Source organism: Pleurodeles waltl, chromosome 2_2, assembly GCF_031143425.1.
Source record: "Pleurodeles waltl isolate 20211129_DDA chromosome 2_2, aPleWal1.hap1.20221129, whole genome shotgun sequence".
Classification (NCBI taxonomy): domain Eukaryota; kingdom Metazoa; phylum Chordata; class Amphibia; order Caudata; family Salamandridae; genus Pleurodeles; species Pleurodeles waltl.
Genome location: NC_090439.1, coordinates 1187582195 through 1187599576, shown reverse-complemented (window position 1 = coordinate 1187599576; position 17382 = coordinate 1187582195). Strand labels below are relative to the sequence as shown.

At 42.3% G+C, this 17382-nt stretch overlaps 1 protein-coding gene across 1 annotated transcript in view; it reads left to right on the top strand.

Moving 5' to 3' along the window:
* LOC138279233 (uncharacterized) overlaps positions 1–13863 on the top strand; it is a 79189-nt gene extending 65326 nt beyond the window's left edge. The window contains exons 5-6 of the mRNA XM_069219391.1: positions 8426–8575; positions 12826–13863. Coding sequence (XP_069075492.1) covers positions 8426–8575; positions 12826–12947 — 272 coding nt within the window. The 3' untranslated portion in view covers positions 12948–13863. The remainder of the gene's footprint in view (positions 1–8425; positions 8576–12825) is intronic.
* The last annotated feature ends 3519 nt before the right edge of the window (positions 13864–17382 follow it).

Below are 17382 nucleotides of genomic sequence, written 5' to 3'. Positions count from 1 at the left end.
GTTACTCTTAAGCCCAATGCTGAAATGCCACGTATTCCGCAATACAGAATCTCTACTGAAGGTGAGAAAGCACTTCTGGAAATTGTCCATGATTTGATTCAGAAGGGTGTGGTTGAGGAAACGAGAGGAAATACATGTAACAGTCCTGTTCTTCCGGTTCTTAAACGCACTGATCCTTCTCAGCCTCCTGTTTATCGTTTTGTAATTGATCTTCGGGAGGTAAACAAGATTGTCGTACCGCAGTTTCCTGTAGTCCCAGATATCACTGCTCTGTTGACGATGATACCTTCTACAGCGACTTGGTTTTCAGTTATCGATTTAAAGAATGCTTTCTTTAGTATTCCCATCGCCGAAGAGAGTAGAGATATTTTTGGTTTTTCCCTCGGAGGCCGAAGCTTCCGGTTTAAACGCGCACCTCAAGGTTATTGTGAAAGTCCCTCTGTTTACAGTCAAGCTCTAAAATGTCATCTTGATGCCTTTTCCTTACCGTCCGGTGCCGCTCTCATTCAGTACATGGATGACTTATTAGTTGCCGCTGATTCAGAGGAGATTTGCAAAAACGTGACCGTTGCACTGTTGCGTCATTTGTTTGATCTGAATCACAAGGTTTCTCCTTCTAAATTACAATATGTCTGTCGCGAGGTGACTTATTTGGGTCATCTCTTGTCAAAGGAGGGACGACAATTGACCCCCGAACGAATTCAGGCAATTGCACAAATGTCAGTGCCATCCACACAAAGAGAGGTACGTGCCTTTTTGGGCATTACTTCTTATTGTAGACAGTGGATTCCGAGTTTCTCTTTATTGGCTAAACCGCTGTTGGCGCTAACTTTAAAAGATACGCCTCAGCCTCTTCCGTGGACTGACGAGTGTCAGAAGAGTTTTACTGATTTGCGTATTGCTTTGTGTTCTGCTCCTGTATTGGGTACTCCTGATTACAGTAAGCCCTTTACGCTCTATGTCCACGAAAGAGAGGGTTGTGCATTGTCAGTCTTAACGCAGCGTTTTGGAGATCAACAGCGACCATGCGCATATTTCTCAGCTACGTTAGATCCAGTAGCTAAAGCATTGCCTAGTTGTCTTAAGGCGACAGCGGCAGCAGCAATTTCTATTCGACAGTCTGCTGGAGTAGTGCTAGATAATACTCTCATTGTTATGGTGCCACATGCAGTGGATACTTTACTAAATAGGACAAAAACGCAGCATCTTACGAGTGCTCGGTTGTCCGGATATGAGCTGACGCTTTTGGCTAGTCACATACACATCAAACGATGTAATACCCTGAATCCAGCTACTTTGTTGCCTCTTCCAGAAGAGAGAGATGTCTCTGAACAGCATGATTGTTTTCTCCGTACTGAAGAAGAGACTAAGGGTAGAATTGACCTAAAAGACACGCCATTGGTGAATCCAGATGGAACACTATGGGTAGATGGTTCTTGTTTCAAGCTACCGAATGGAGATACAGTTTCAGCCTACGCTATTACTACTTTGCATACGATTGTGGAGACAGCACGCATTAGACATAATTCAGCTCAGGCAGCTGAATTGATAGCCTTAACTAGAGCGTGTGTGTTATCCAAAGGAAAAAGAGTAAACGTGTACACTGATAGCCAATACGCTTTTGGTGTAGCGTTTAACTTTGGGCGCTTATGGAAGGAAAGAGGATTCTTTACTTCCCATGGTACTAAGATACAACATGGTCAATTAGTGACTGAACTTCTTGAGTCACTTACAATGCCTACTCAGATAGCGATCGTGAAGTGTAGTGCACACAAAAAGATTGTGGACGATGTTGGTCGAGGAAATGCATTTGCAGATGAGGTAGCGAAAAAGACAGCCAGAGACAACACAAGTCGAATGTATGTTGTAGGTCCCGCAAACTGCGTAAGAGAAAAGGGAATGTGTGAAGATACAGTAGAGAGTGTGAAATCAATTCAAGGAGAGGCTACGGAGAATGAGTTGAGAAAGTGGAAGGAAAGTACAGGAATGTTAGATGAGATGGGATGTTGGGTTGAATTATAAGAACATCAACGTTGGCTGTTACCAGATGCTTATGTACTACCTGTAGTTACTATGGCACATGGTCCAGCTCACCTAAGTGCAAAAGGAATATGTAAACTTCTGGCTCCAGTGTGGCAAAATGAGGGGATCCCAAAGTGTGCAAATAATGTAGTAAAACATTGTATTGTTTGCTTGATGTACAATCCGGGAAAGGGAACCCCAACTCCAGCAGGTCATTTTGCTCCTCCAACATATCCATTTGAGGTGTTGCAGATCGATTATATTCACATGGAACGATGCAACAACCTCAAATATGTTCTGGTGGTAGTATGTGCTTTTTCTAGATGGGTAGAAGCCTACCCTCTGAAGGACAATACTGCTTTATCAACTGCCAAAATACTTTTGAAAGAATTCTTCCCTAGGTTTGGTTTGCCGCGCATTGTCTGGAGTGACAATGGGAGCGAATTTGTGGGTCAAGTCATGCAAAAAGTTTGTGCAGGTCTTGGCATAAAACAGAAGTTCCACGCGGCGAATCACCCACAGTCGGCTGGTTTAGTAGAATGCTACAATGGAACCTTGAAGCTTAAAATTGCTAAGGTGCAAGCTAGCACAGGACTTAATTGGCCTGATGCTTTACCATTGGCTCTTCTGTCCACCAGAACAGCAGTACACTCTCGTTTGGGGCTTAGCCCTTCCGAAGTGATATTTGGTCGCCCAGCTAATGTATGGGGAGTTCCTCGCCCTAAGAAATACTCAGACTTGCCATACCCGATGTTGATTGACTACTTGCATGACCTTACAACTAAATTGCGTGTTCTTCATCAACAGGTTCAGAGTGCTCTACCAGAGGCTTCCACAGACCCAGGTCATTCCATCCGACCAGGTGACTGGGTCTGCACGAAAAATTTCCAACGACAGAGAAATTTGGAGCCCAGATGGAGAGAGCCACGCCTGGTTCTTTTGACCACAAGAACAGCAGTTAAAGTCGAAGGAAAGAAAAACTGGGTGCATGCCGTGCACTGCAAGAAAGTGCCTTTGCCCTTGCCTTTCGATCAGTGGGTCCGTAGAGGCATCAGTGACTCTGAAAGTGAGAAAGTTCCGCAATTTGTACCATTCAGTGATGCGCGTCTAATTGGAACACTTTCTGAGAAAGAGGACGACGACATCCTTCAAGAAGCAATACCATCGCATCGTCGCTTGAACACGACAAATCCAGGAACATTGTTTCAAAACCAGACTGCCTCTGGACAGGAACGCTATAATTTGAGACCAAGACCAAAGAACTTGTAACTTTCTCTCCTATGTAGTACTCTATCCCGGTTGCAGGGTCACGGTAGGAGTCTTAGTTACGACCTGAGTAAGTGGCAATAGGCCTGCAGGACCTCACAGTGTCATAGGACGGTAGATAATCGTGACTACAGTGATTGAGGAAGATTGCCGTGAGCATCCACTTAGAAAGATGGAGGCTACATTAGATAAAAGAGAAAGTAAAAATGTAAAGAATAATTGTAAAGAAATATATAGTCGTTGTAGTATTGCTCTATGCGTCATTATATTGTCGTGTATTCTTTTGGCATCTGTAAACTGGATCATTATTACTCTGCAGCAAAAAGTTGTCTCTTCTCCTACCTCTACATCTTCTTCTACTATCTCTCCGCACCTATTTCACACTCTTCCCCAGCATGAACTCATCAGAAGAACTGAATACTTTAACAATTCCTTCGTCCAGTTGTTACATCAACATCAGTTAGTGATCAATACAACTGACTGTTGGGTGTGTGGACTCATACCACCTACGGTAGAAAAAGGAATGCCATATTTAGTTCTTCCATTCTCCTATGAAGGTTCCGCTTGGGCTTATTTTGTCATTTTCAATAATGCATATCAAAGTAAAATTAAACAACCTGTCAGTTCACATAGTGTTGGTTCAGATTTCAGTCATAGTTTATTGATAAAGGGAATGGTAGCTATGGCTAAAATCATGGAAAAAAGTGAAGCTTCCATAGATGAAAGAAAAGCATATACCAATTGGAACATAACTAATTACATTTCCAGCCTCAATGATAAGATTGAGCAAGGAAAATCTCCTCCGATACGGGTCATACCCCAACAAGGAAATTTCTGTCTGCAAATAAATGGTAGAACTCCAAACACCGGACAAAGAGAAAGTTTATGTTCCCATACATATGTTTATTCAGCCCTGAATTCACTGCCGTTAGTACCATCTCAAGGTACATACTTCGTTTGCCACGATAGGGCTTTTACATGGTTGCCAGCTGATTTCTCTGGTACTTGTTATATAGCCTTTCTTCTTCCCCCTACATACACCGCTCCTGCGAACCATCATAAAAATAGATATGGCAGAGGGATTGTGGATTCGAAAGACACAGCAGGACAAGAGGGAGGAGATTTCCTCAAAGGATTTCTTCCCTTCTGGGGTCCAATGGCCAACAGCAGAAATATAAGGCAATTAGTTCGTGTCGTAGAAACCACCATAGACATCACTGTAGGAGCTTTAAGTAACATTACAGCTGAACTACAGGCTGATCGTCTTATGACCTTGCAGAACCGTGTTGCCTTAGACTTTGTTCTTGCGGACCGTGGTGGAGTATGCAAATTGATCGGATCAAGTTGCTGTATTTTCATACCTAATGACGCTCCGACAGTATACCAAGCTATCTCTAAGTTACACATAATCTCCGAGTCGATTCATCAGGACGAAGGAGATTGGTCCTTTTCAGAGTGGTTTTGGGGATTACTGTCCAAATGGGGTTGGAAGGTATTGACATTCTTTGGAGTAATTTTAGCTTTTATATTCTCTTGTTGTCTTTGTATGCACTGCGGTCCTGCCATCTGTAACCTATGTGCTACTACATGTATTCCCAAACCCAAGTCACAAAGAGCAGAGAATATCAAAATGATGGTACAGCAACAGCTTGATGACCTCATGGCCATAGACATCGACTCAGATTAACATGAGTTTGTGTATCTTGCCTGAGTTCTGGCAAAAGGAGGGTCTGAGGAAATTCGATTTTTAATACGATCGTATCGACCCGCCATTTTGTGGCCCGCCGCCATTTTATGTTGCCTTCACTCAGGCAGCACAGCGAACGAAGTCCATTCTGCCTTTTCTGCTTATTCTGCAACATGGTGTTCAAAACAGCCTTCTGCCTCTATCTTTACAAGGCTGGTATTAAGGTCTGACCGAGTACACTAATCCCTGTCTGGTTTTCTAATCCTTGTTTCAACTATCTGTAGGCTCACACTATTCTCCGCCGATCTTATCTTATCGTCTGGCCTTCGCTGTCCTTTGCTAGTATTCTCTCATTTCACAACTGTCCTCCAAACGCACACAAACTTATCGCACCACATGCAACTTCGTTGTGGATCGGTTAATGAATTAGTTCAAGGGAGGGGTGACAAACACAGCTGGAGGGGAGGCAACCTTAAGTCACTTGATACTTTGTTCTGTCTTGTTTTCCGACATTTCTATTGGCTCTGTTCTATCTTTACGTTATTCTTACTGGCTCCTTTCTATGTGTTCTGGGAGTGTATGTAGTTAATAAATGGTTTTTATACGGTATATAAGATTGTGCGCCACAAAGTAAAGTGGCAGTCTCCTGAGAACATACCTTGTGTACTTCTTGGACAACTGTACTAGCTGCAGCTAATAAAATCTGATCTTTTACGCCTGACAGAGTGTCCCGTGTCTCTGTTAGTTGAGGCAGGTGAATCCAAGGAGATTTCAGGCGTACCCTGCGCCGCCAGGCCCATAAGGTTCTGGTTCTTCACAGTCCGTGACTCCAATATCTATAACAGAGGAGATGTGCATGATATGTACAGTCTGTGACTCCAACATCTATAACAGAAGGAAGTGAATGGTATGTACAGTCCATTGCTCCAACATCTATAACAGAGGGGATGTGCATGTTATGTACAGTCCATTGATCCAACATCTATAACAGAGGGGATGTACATGGAATGTACAGTCTGTGATTCCAACATCTATAACAGAGGGAATGTGCAGGGTCCGTACAGTCTGGGACTCTGACATCAAAACAGAGGGGATGTACAGGGGACATGCAGTTTGTGACACCAAAGTCTGTAACAGAGTGGATGTGCAAGGTGAGTACAGTCTGGGACTCCATCTGTTACTGATGGCATGCGCAGGGTGCACACAGTCTATGAAGTGAATGAGCTGATGTTGCGGAGGAACCAAGATAGGGAGTGGTGAGGTCGGGGAGTGTTAGGGTGTGATGAGTGTGGCTGCTTGCTGTGAGTATTGTGTGTGGCACAGTCAGAGGGTGTGAGGGGTTGTAAGAAATTGCACAAGAGGCATAGGATAATTCCCTTCTCTGTGTCTGGTCAAAGCATGGAGAAGGAGGTGGGATTGAGGACATAGAGGAAGGCAGAGGATTAGCAGTGCTGGTTGAGGGGATGACCATGGATGTGGGTGGGTCACAGGTGACCAACAATGGGCTTGTTTTTGGCACCCTTTTGTAGTATCTACAGCTGGAATCTGCACTGTGGCCATTGTTAAGCTGAGGTTGGAGGTGAAAGTGCTTTGGGGGTTGTGAGCAGTGCTCAGAGGTTGGCAGAAATTGGTAGAGAAGCACAAAATGGTACAGGAAGTTGTAAAAGCTGCCAAGGGGGCGGGAGGCACAAAGGAGAGCAAAAGAGTGTGAATGGGGAGCGGAGGTAAGAGGCCAGAGATGGGGAGAAAAACATTAAAATTTGGTTAAAGTGAAAAGGGAGCAAAAAAAGGAAACAAGTCATAGAAGAACAGCAACAAGAAATGAGTGAGAGGAGTGAGAGATTATTCAGAAGGAAACAAAAGGTGATTGCAAACCCTCAAGAAACATCATAGGATGAGGGAGAGTGGACAAATCACAAGCAGAAGAAAGTTACAAAGGTGGAAAAGGGAGACTTTGAAATGCAGTAAATCAGGAATGACAGTGCAGAAAGCCACATAGAGAGAAAGGCACAGGTCAGCACAAGAACGCAGGAAAGGGTGAGTGTGGAGAGAAAAAGATAAAAGTTCCTAGAAAAGAGGCAAAAACAGGAGGGTAAAGAGACAGTGGAGACAGCAGAGAAGGAGGACAAGGCGGGGAGTCTCATGCTTTGCTGTGATTGGGTGCAAAAGAGAGGGGGCAGGCGTTTCCTTCTTCGTGGCTGACCTGATCTGTGACTGCAATCATGTAGGTTATGAGGCCATGGAGCTTCAGGCAGTGGGCAGGGTATAGCAGGTTGCAGGAAGAAGGAGAGCAACATTGCACAGGCGAGGGGGGGAAGACCACTAAGAATAGCAAAAGTTCAGTATGGGGGAGAAGAGGTGAGAGGCCTAAGCTAGGGGTATGAATAGTCCAAAGAAAAGTAGAAGAAAGAGGAATAATAAATAGACAGGGCACCATGGGCCTAAATCACAAAGATAGATTACACTTTTTAACAATTTTACTACTTTTGGCTTTTCAAAATCTGGGGGCCTGATTCACAAAGGGAAAGTTTGGACCAAATTTGTAACCAAGACCAAAACTCAGACTTAGACCAAAAGTCTAACTTTAATAGTAGTAAACTTAGAAATTTGGTTTAAGTTTAGACCAAAAGTCTAACTTAGACAAAAAGTCTCACTTTACTATGAGTAAAGATAGACTTTAGATTTAAATTTTGACTTCATGACTAACTTAGGCTTTTGGTTCAAGTTTACCTTTGTGAATTGGGCCCTGAGTGTATGAGTTGCTACTAAAAACTGTAGTAAGTCCAGCCCCACACATGGCCAACAACTAGTAATGCAACACCTTCCCTTAGAAAATAATGAAAGCACGGAATACAACTCCATAAGAAATCAAGTAAATTAAAGTATTAAATTATTTAAAATAGTTAGAAATATGTAAATATCAGTAACTGTCTTTTTTATTATATATGTTTTAATATTTATTTTATATAGTAGTGGTCCTTACTGTCAATACAGTAGCTATGTAGAATTACATTGTATAAGTGAGTCGAAGACATTATCTACCCATACATAGTTCGACAATATTCCTCTTCATGTACCACGTGTACATATATCAGGTAGTAAAGGCGGCAAAAAAGAAAGAGAGGAAAGAAGTGAAAGTAACTGTGTTCTTCTATGTTACATGCACAAATCCTGAACATTAGCATGGCAATTAGTTAAAAACGTGTCTTATAACAAATCCTTGGTTTCCATCTAAATTATCCATTCCTTAATACCAGTGGATGGTTTAATGACTCCACCCCAGATCATAATGTGTCCCGTACTGGGACAGTAACAGATGCTGTACTATAATTTCATACAAAGTCAGTTGTCCAATGCTACTGATAATAAAATGACGGGATTTAGCCATGACTTAGCACCTCTTTTATGAACAGAATTAGGCTTCTCAATTTCTTTTCCGGGTTGTTTCAGTGCCTGCTGTAGATGAGATCCCCAATGGATTTACATGTGAAGATTGCTTCACTGACCAGCCTGTGGATGAATGCACAGTGACTGGAGAACTTCAGTGCTCTGGGAAGCAGAACACCTGTGCCAATTTCTCTGGAACTGTGGCAAGACCTGGTGAGCTATACTCCTTCTTTCCAAATATTTCTTTCAAGTTAAATGCTGTTCATTCTAATTATTTGCAATAGATAGATTCTTACTGAATATCTTCAGCATGCACCAATCTACCAAGTACAAGTAAAAATCATGTCAGCTCAAAAAGTGCAATCTTTGTTGAACTTACCTAAGTAGTCTTTGTCTTTTTCTAGGTGAGCATGCAACAAATGGGGGGGCAGACTTTCCTGTGTCCTGCTTCTAAATTTGTATGTATGTATTGGCATTAGGCAGGCCACTATGCGCCAGTACAGGGAGAAAAGGAATGTGCTGTGTGCCTTAAATCCAGTTCATTCCTGCTCTTTACCATTGACCAGTGCAGTACAACAAAAGAAGATCCCACGCCGCCGGAGAACAACTCAGCGAGTTGAGTGTCGCAGGATGGAGTGCTGGGGAAGTGGCCCAGGGTGTGCACAAAGGAATTTTGCAAAGAGTGCACAGAGGCCTCAGGAGGCAAAGAAGACGCATTACACAGGGGTACCGTCGCTATCAGGGAAGGGAAGGTCGGACCTCCTCCAAATTGCATGCTCATTGCTGTGAGAGGAGTCTTGTAGATACTATGTTGCAGTTACAGCATTTCTTGGAGCAGGTTGCGGTTGATCCGAGGTCAGAAGAGTCTGAAGTTGTTGCAGAGGATTCATGAAGGAAACTTGCAAGCCGAATCTGAAGAGAACCCACAGGAGAGACCCGAAATAGCCCTGAGAGGGGGATTGGCTACCTTATCACCTAAGGACCTATCAGGAGGGGTCTCTGACGTCACCTGCTTGCACTGGCCACCAGAGGCCTCCAGAGTGCCCCACACCTTGCAAAGCAAGATGGCTGAAGTCTGGGACACACTGGAGGAGTTCTGGGTACCACCCCTGGGGTGGTGATGGACAGGGGAGTGGTCACTCCCCTTTCCTTTGTCCAGCTTCTCACCAGAGCAGGGGAGAAGGGGTCCCTGGACCGGTGTGGATTGGTTTATGCAAGAAGGGCACCATCTGTGCCCTTCAAATCATTTCCAGAGGATGGGGAAGGCTATCCCTCGCCAGTCTGTAACACCTATTTCCAAAGGGATAGGGTGTGGCACACTTCTCTCAGAGGAAATGCTTTGTTCTGCCTTCCTGGGACTGTGCTGCCAAGACCCCAGGAGGGCAGAACTCTGTCTGTGAGGTGGCAGCAGCTGTAGCTGCACCGCCAAGCCTCAGAGAGCTGGTTTGGCTGTACTGGGGGTCCATGGTGGAGCCCCCAGGATGCATGGAATTGGCTCCCAATACCAGATTTAAAATGATCGGACAATTCCATGATCTTAGACATGTTACATGGCTATATTCGGAGTTACCATTGTGAGTCTACATATAGGTATTGACCTATATGTAGTGCACGCATGTAATAGCATCCCCACACTCACAAAGTCTGGGGGAAAAGGACCTGAACTATGTGGGGGCACCTTTGCTAGTGCAAGGATGCCCTCACACTTAGTAACTTTGCACCTAACCTTCAGCAAGTGAAGGTTTGACATATAGGTGACTTATAAGTTACTTAAGTGCAGTGAAAATGGCTGTGAAATAGTGTGTGCACTGTTTCACGCAGGCTGCAGTAGCAGTCCTGTGTAACGGTTTGTCTGAGCTCCTTATGGGTGGCATAAGAAATGCTGCAGCCCATAGGGATCTCCTGGAACCCCAATACCCAATACCCCAATACCCTGTGTACCATATACTAGGGACTTATAAGGGGGTCCAGTGTGCCAATTAAAATTGGTAAATGAAGTCACTGGCCTATAGTGACAAATTTAAAAGCAGAGAGAGCATAAACACTGAGCCTCAGTGACACAGTTAGGCACTACACAGGCATACACATTAGGCCACTAATTATGAACACTGGGGTCATGGCTAGCAGGATCCCAGTGAGACAGCCAAAACACACTGACACACACTCACAACCAGGCCAAGTGTGGGGGTAACCATGCTAGAAAGAAGCTACTTTCCTACAACTCAGCACAAATTGCTGCATTGCCTTCCTCTGCCCTGGGAAGATGTTTCATGATTGGTGTGTGGGTGTTACCATGCACCTCCCAGCGATTTTGAAACATTCCCAGTTTTACAAGAACTTGTAAACCTGGGAATATGTCAAAACCTTATTAATTCAGAGGAAAGTCATATTGAAAACTATCCTTTAAAAAAAAAAAATTGTTGTCTATAAAAACATCTCAAGCAGGGCCAGATGCCCACTTTGCTTTGCTATCCAAGGAAACCACTGCCTGGCTGTTTGAGCAATCACAACCAGGGCTTCCTTTTTATACCCAAATGTAGGTGGGCTTTGCTTAGATGAAGATGGTGGTTAGAAGGGTGGTTCCTCTTCCTGATGCTAGATGGCAAACCTCCAAAGATAATAAGGCTGATGATGCATGTCACAACTGCAGATAATCTAAATCAGCAGATGCAAAGACATAACTAATTAAAATGTGATGAGACAAGCACTTGTTTATGATGTCATCAGTACTGCATGTGTGTATCATTCCAAGGAGAGTCTCCAATGGATGTCAGAATATCACTTCCATGGGCTGTCAAGAGAGATAGGTAATTTAAAAAAGGCAGGAACCCTTTTATGAAATCTGGCTGAATTAGAAAATCATTCCACAGGTGAATTCCAGGGAAGGGCACATTGACCATTAAGTATATTGTGTCACAAGTAACAATATAAAAAAGTAATGACTAATTCCACTGATTGGAAAAATACATTTACCTAACCTTACTCATGAAGTTTTCATCATGTCCCATCATCTGCAGAATTGAAGGTGAGTGAAAGGTTGAATACAATAGATATAGCTGTCAAATGCTGTTTACAACCTAAGGGCATTGCTCTTTTGCAAGGTGGAAGATATAAAATCCATGCTAAATTTAGGGCCAGAGGTCAAGTCTTCATCAGGTAAAGAGATTCAATAATGTTTTTGATATAGATTATGTGCTACTGCATCCAGTATGTTTTATAAAAAATCCTAAAATTCAAGTCAATACCAACGCAAAAAGCTAACTCTTTTCATATTACATTTGGCTTTCCTGCCTGATGGGGAGAGAAATGATAGGATACATTAGTAGATGTGAAACAGTATGTTTCCCTCATTTCCTTACTTTGTTACCTTTCTGCTTTGACTACATCCCAAGGGAATGCATCGCACAAAAACAATATCCTGAAATAGTGAGAAGGCAGTGAGTGGCAGGGGAGCAGGAAGGTGACAGTCCGGTATTCATCATGACAATGTCCACTACGGTGTGTAATGTGAATATTGTGAGCTACATACTCACCATGGAGTGTTCTGTAATCCACTGTTGGTGTCAGATCCAGCATTGACATACCTGACATGTTAAAATCTATGTATCTTTCAGCTATTTGAGAGAACAGCTGTTTACCAGGACATCTCATAAATTCAGGGCAGATGATGTAACTCCCTAGAGTGGCAACGCCCAGTCAGGTTTCTCCAAATGTCATTTTGGAGCCGCAGGCACCATGGGATCACTCAATGCTACTGCAACCCCTACAAAAAGAGAGATGGGTCATAATTATTCTTATTTTGGATCACTGGTAGCCTAAAGGGCAATTGTATAAAGAATCGCAAAGATGAATTATTTTCAGTAAACTCACAATAATTAACACACTATTGAGGTGTAGTGATATTTTAAGTGTGCTGGAATGCCTAGATCGTGCACCAGCATTATCACAAACAGATACAACTAAAAGTTAAAAATTGTACTATCTGCCATGAACATGATACAGATCATGATTATATTTGCATAACAACAGCTGTGCATTCTTTGGTCTTGGTATTCAATTGAATTCGGTGTTCACCATTCATTATAAAAGGAAATTGTCAAAAAAGGAAAACAAAAACACCAACAAATAAAGAAAGAATATTAGATAAAATAATATGATAATTATTGTTAACACTGAAATGCTGAAATTATTACTTACAAGTCAGGCTGACAGTGTCCTTGTCCCATGTAATGGTCTTAATTTCTACCATAAGGACACGCATGGACCTTTTCAATACCTGCAATTCAGCATGAAAACCCTGGGCCCTGAAACCTGAGCCAGGTGGCTACCAGCAATTAGTATTCTGAGTCAGTGGCCAATCTGAGATTTTGAGGACTGGTTTAGGAATGATTTCCTTGCTAAATGCCCATAACTTTTATCTAACTGCATTGGTCATGACTGATTTCTGTGTGTTTTTTCAACAGGTAAAGTTGGGAGACAGTATAGCGCGAAAGGATGCACTACTCGAGATTTCTGCAAACTTGGAGTTTTCAACATGGAGGGATCACAAGTCTTCAATTATAGTCTGAAGTGTTCACCTGCCTAGGAACTCTAAGATCCTTCTATATAGCCACTAGACAGTCCTACCCAAGCTTTGCAATTATCAGTAGCGATATTCCTAAAGCTCTACAGGCACCTGAAATCCAGAATTTCATCTTGAAAAGAGCAACCGTTATGAATAAAGCAGATAAACACCTCAGCCTCTCTGATACACAGTATGCAAGTAGACAATTTTCTTACTACAGTTCATCCTGTTTACGAACCACCTGCTTCAATACTCATCATTGGACATGCCTGGGTACATCAGAGGGTTTCCTCTCCTTGATGTATTGAGTGATCCAAGCCAGGCCCTGCAGCCACCCAGAGATGCTGGTTTGTAGTTGAGGAAAGAGCATCTACTGATGTGCTAATAATTCTGATTTCATGAGCAACCATTATGAAAATGGAAAATCATGCTACCTTTATATTTGAAGTAATATCACCTGATTTAGCTCCAAGGACAGAATGCAACCACTTTAGATGTATATGATTGTATAATTAGTGTATATCCTGGTAATAAATGTGCATTCAAATTTCATATCAAGTCCCTGTGTTGACATGTGATATACTGCTGCATGCTCGAACACTGAATGACTATTGTACTTCGGACCTCTTCAGTTTTATCACTTCCTTTTTGCAATTAAGTGCTGTTTAATTATTAATAGATCTGTCCCAGAACCATCTAGAAAATGTTTATCCTCTTGTTTGGTTTGCAGCTGGACCCTCTGGAGAGAATATTGATAATCAACCATTTAGATTTGACCTTGTGTGCTTCCTTCTTCTTACCTCAGTGATGGCCAATCCTCCTATTCAGCCAGCTTCTAAGTGAACCCGTATCAGGTGCTCATAGCCATTCCTGCATCTCTTCTACTTCTTGTCTTTAGTGATGACTACCTTACCTAACAATAAATCATAAGAATATCTGTCTGTCACAGTTGTATTCTTGCCAGAACACAAGAACACAGGGTTTTGTTTTACATACACAATGTGAATGTGTTCTATAATCTAACAATCAGTGGGTTTTATGTTGGAGTAAAACCCATGATTAGAAGAAAATATCAACCTGCTTTATACCTCACATTGCAAAAATGACTGAAAAAAAATGTCACTACTGCATCTATGATTGGTCTGTGTCTTTTCTGACGAGCCAGGAGTTAGCTGTTTTAATGACAGAGGTGTTGTAAAAGGAATGAAGATAGGCAGCAACATGGAACAGTTTAAGTCAAAGTCAGGATGAAACATCAAACAGAGACCTTCTATGCTATGCACACAATGTAATGAAGACCTGAAGTCTTACCTACCAGACCTCTGATGTAACCCTCATTAACATCGAACCACTGAGGATGCCAAGACTGATTTTCTGTGAAGCCGGAAGGAGTACAGGTTGAGCTAAACTGAAGTTCAAGGCTCTCAGTCTAGTTCGTAGAAGACATGATATTTGCCATGAATTTGACTACTATTATCTGATTCAAATGTAATATTTTGTCAGTAATCCCAGAATTAAGGGCCTGATTTAGAGTTTTGCAGAGAAGTCTCTGTCACAATGGTGACGGATATCCTGTCCGCCGAAATTTAATAAGTATAATAAATAAAATAAATAAAATATAAATCCCATGGATATAATGGGATTTATATTTCGGCAGACGGGATACCCATCACTGTTGTGATAGACAACCCCTACGCCAAAGTCTATATCAGGCCCTAAGTCTTTCAAACACATGTTAAATCTCCTTACCATAACTGGGAACAAAACAATAATTAACAATTTAAAGCTCAGCTTACTTGTTTCAGCAGATTCTATTAAGTTTCAAAATCTGCAAAAAAAAGGAGGTGAAAGAATACGGATAATACAGAAAGTCCCCTCCTGATCAGCAACTGATAGTGGACACCTCTTCACATACATAGGGGCAGATTCACAAATGTAAAGTTAGAACAAAGTCTAGCTTAGACCAAAAGTGTGACTTTACTACTTGTTGGTATTCACAAAGGTAAGGTTAGACCAAAGGTCTAAGAAGTCTATGAATCAGTAGCAAAGTTACAATTTTGTCTAAATTAGACTTTTGCTCCAAGTTAGACTTTTGGTTCGGGTTTGCAGGGTCCCCTCCCGGTTTCTTAAGGAGCAGAGTGACCTGCCCTAACTTCACACAGTTTTGCCATCATATATGAGCAATACTCGTCATCTTCCTGGAAAACCAATTCTGTCAGGGTGTGGTTCCATTCTGAACTACTTGGAGGATTTATACAACATTTTTCAAAGACTATGGAGTAGATGTAAGAGCCCCTACCACCTCCTTGAGCCACATTAGCTTCATTTGTTCTTTGCTAATGTGGCCCAACATGCCCAAAATCGTCGCACCAAATTTAGAAAATGGTGCAATGCATGCATTGTGCCACTTTGTAACCCTTTGCACTACAGTATGCCTGTGCCTGGCACAATGTATGCAAAGGAGGTGTTCCCCAGTTAGGGAGGCCAACAAAAATGGTGCTAAGAAATCTAAGAAATGTCGTTGCCTCATTGTTTAGGCACATTTAACACCTTCTCAGAGCAGGCATTAAAAGGAGCACACCATTGTTTACAATGGGCCTCAATGGGCTTTGCACGGTTAGCATCAAAATACTTTTTCATAATTATGCCCCTATGTCCCACAGCTGGAGACCTTTGCACACCCATGACAGCACAGACAAGGTGAACCTGGGAAACCAGACAGGGAAAATGTAGTGGCATTATTTTAAAAAATATATGTACCCCACGGAGATGGCATTTGTCCAGTTGAGCAGCTTCTAAATACCAATCCAAAACCAGTACAGGAACTCCCTTTGTTCCTTATAGCCCCCTTAAACTTAAAATCGCACTTACATTAAATTGTTTCTGATATGAAGACCAATAATAACATCAGATTTGCAGCACTTTCTGTGGATACCATCTTTTCCACAAATCTGAATCATTCGCACTGAGAGATAATAATCCTCTTACCCAGCCCTTAGCACTAACATCCTGAGTCTATATTTTGCGTGGGATGTGTGTAGCCTGCGTGGTACATGCATGGAGTGTGAGTGAGCCAGGTTAATGGAGGGCCGTCTAATCTATCTGAAAGGGTATTGTTGATATTCCTATAGGAGGAGGGATGTTACCTAGAGGATGAATTGACAGGACAGGACAGATGGTGATGAGCCCTTTTGGTGAACAAGCAGCTGTTGATCAGTCTTCCAGAACACTGACAGGGATGGGGGTGGAACTGCAGACTCTTGTGAAAGGTGAGCAAACCTTTAGGTGGGTCCTGCTGTGTTGTGTTTCCATGACTGCTGCTTGAGTTTGGCTGATGACTGCAAGATGTAAAAACATCACACCTCTTTACACCTCTGTTGTGGATACTCTCGCATGGAAACAGCCCCACAGTGAGAAATATAACTCTAACAGCATGGGAAGGACACTGGAGAGAGATCCACCCTCGTCCAGTTCTACATTTTCAAACAGAGTATCCAAATCTCCTCTCACCAGCTGTATTTAACATGTTACCCTACTTGTTATTCATATTCAAATTCCTATATAACTAAGGCATTAAGTACTCCACAGAAACCAGGGTCAGAGGCTGCCTGACAGTCTGGCTATCCCAGAGGTAGGGAGAGATGCATCTCAAGCAGGACTGTCTGCAGAAAGAGGGAAAAAGAAGCCTGCCTACCCTGCAGAAGGAGAGAATGTCCAAGAAGGAACAAGGTGCAGAGCATTCCTGGGGCAGGGAACCCAGACGAGCAAGTTACTTTAGAGAAATTTTGGAGGACGTTTGCATACTCTTCGTATCCTTTCAGAAAGAAATGTGAATCAGAAATAACAACATTTCTGAGATTTGATCAGGGCTGTAATTGCAAGTTATGATCAACCTATATGGCTGCAGCTGTTGAAGTTGTGCTACGATTATGCAGGGCAATGAGCACCAAAACATGATCAGCCCATGCTGGGCTGCAACTGTGGAAGTTACAATCAACCTGTTGTGGACTGTGACTGCTGAATGTGTGATGATTCGTTCTGCATTGGTTTACTCTGGGTGTAGTAAGCCATGCAGAGCCATGCAAGATAGCTTTGCAGGGGTTAGTAAATATTACTTAAGCCCTTGTACTGCCTTGCGTTGTCTTGCATAACACAATGAAAACCAAAGGGTTTAGTAAATTTGGGCCTAAACATTTCCAAATTTGTGTTGATTCATGAAGGGATGGCACAGTTAAAAGGAGGAGCAAAAAGTATTCATTCAGTAATACATTTGGTACTGTTTCTGAAATCCTAATAAAAGTAATTAGCATTTTTAGGCTTCTCTTTGAACATTAAGTTTAATGAGTTTATTGAAAATCAAACAAAAAGAGCAGATTTAAATGGGAGTAAGAAGATCTTTGATATTTTAATGACTTTGGTGCCTTATTATACACACACAAACACATTTAGTGAAATT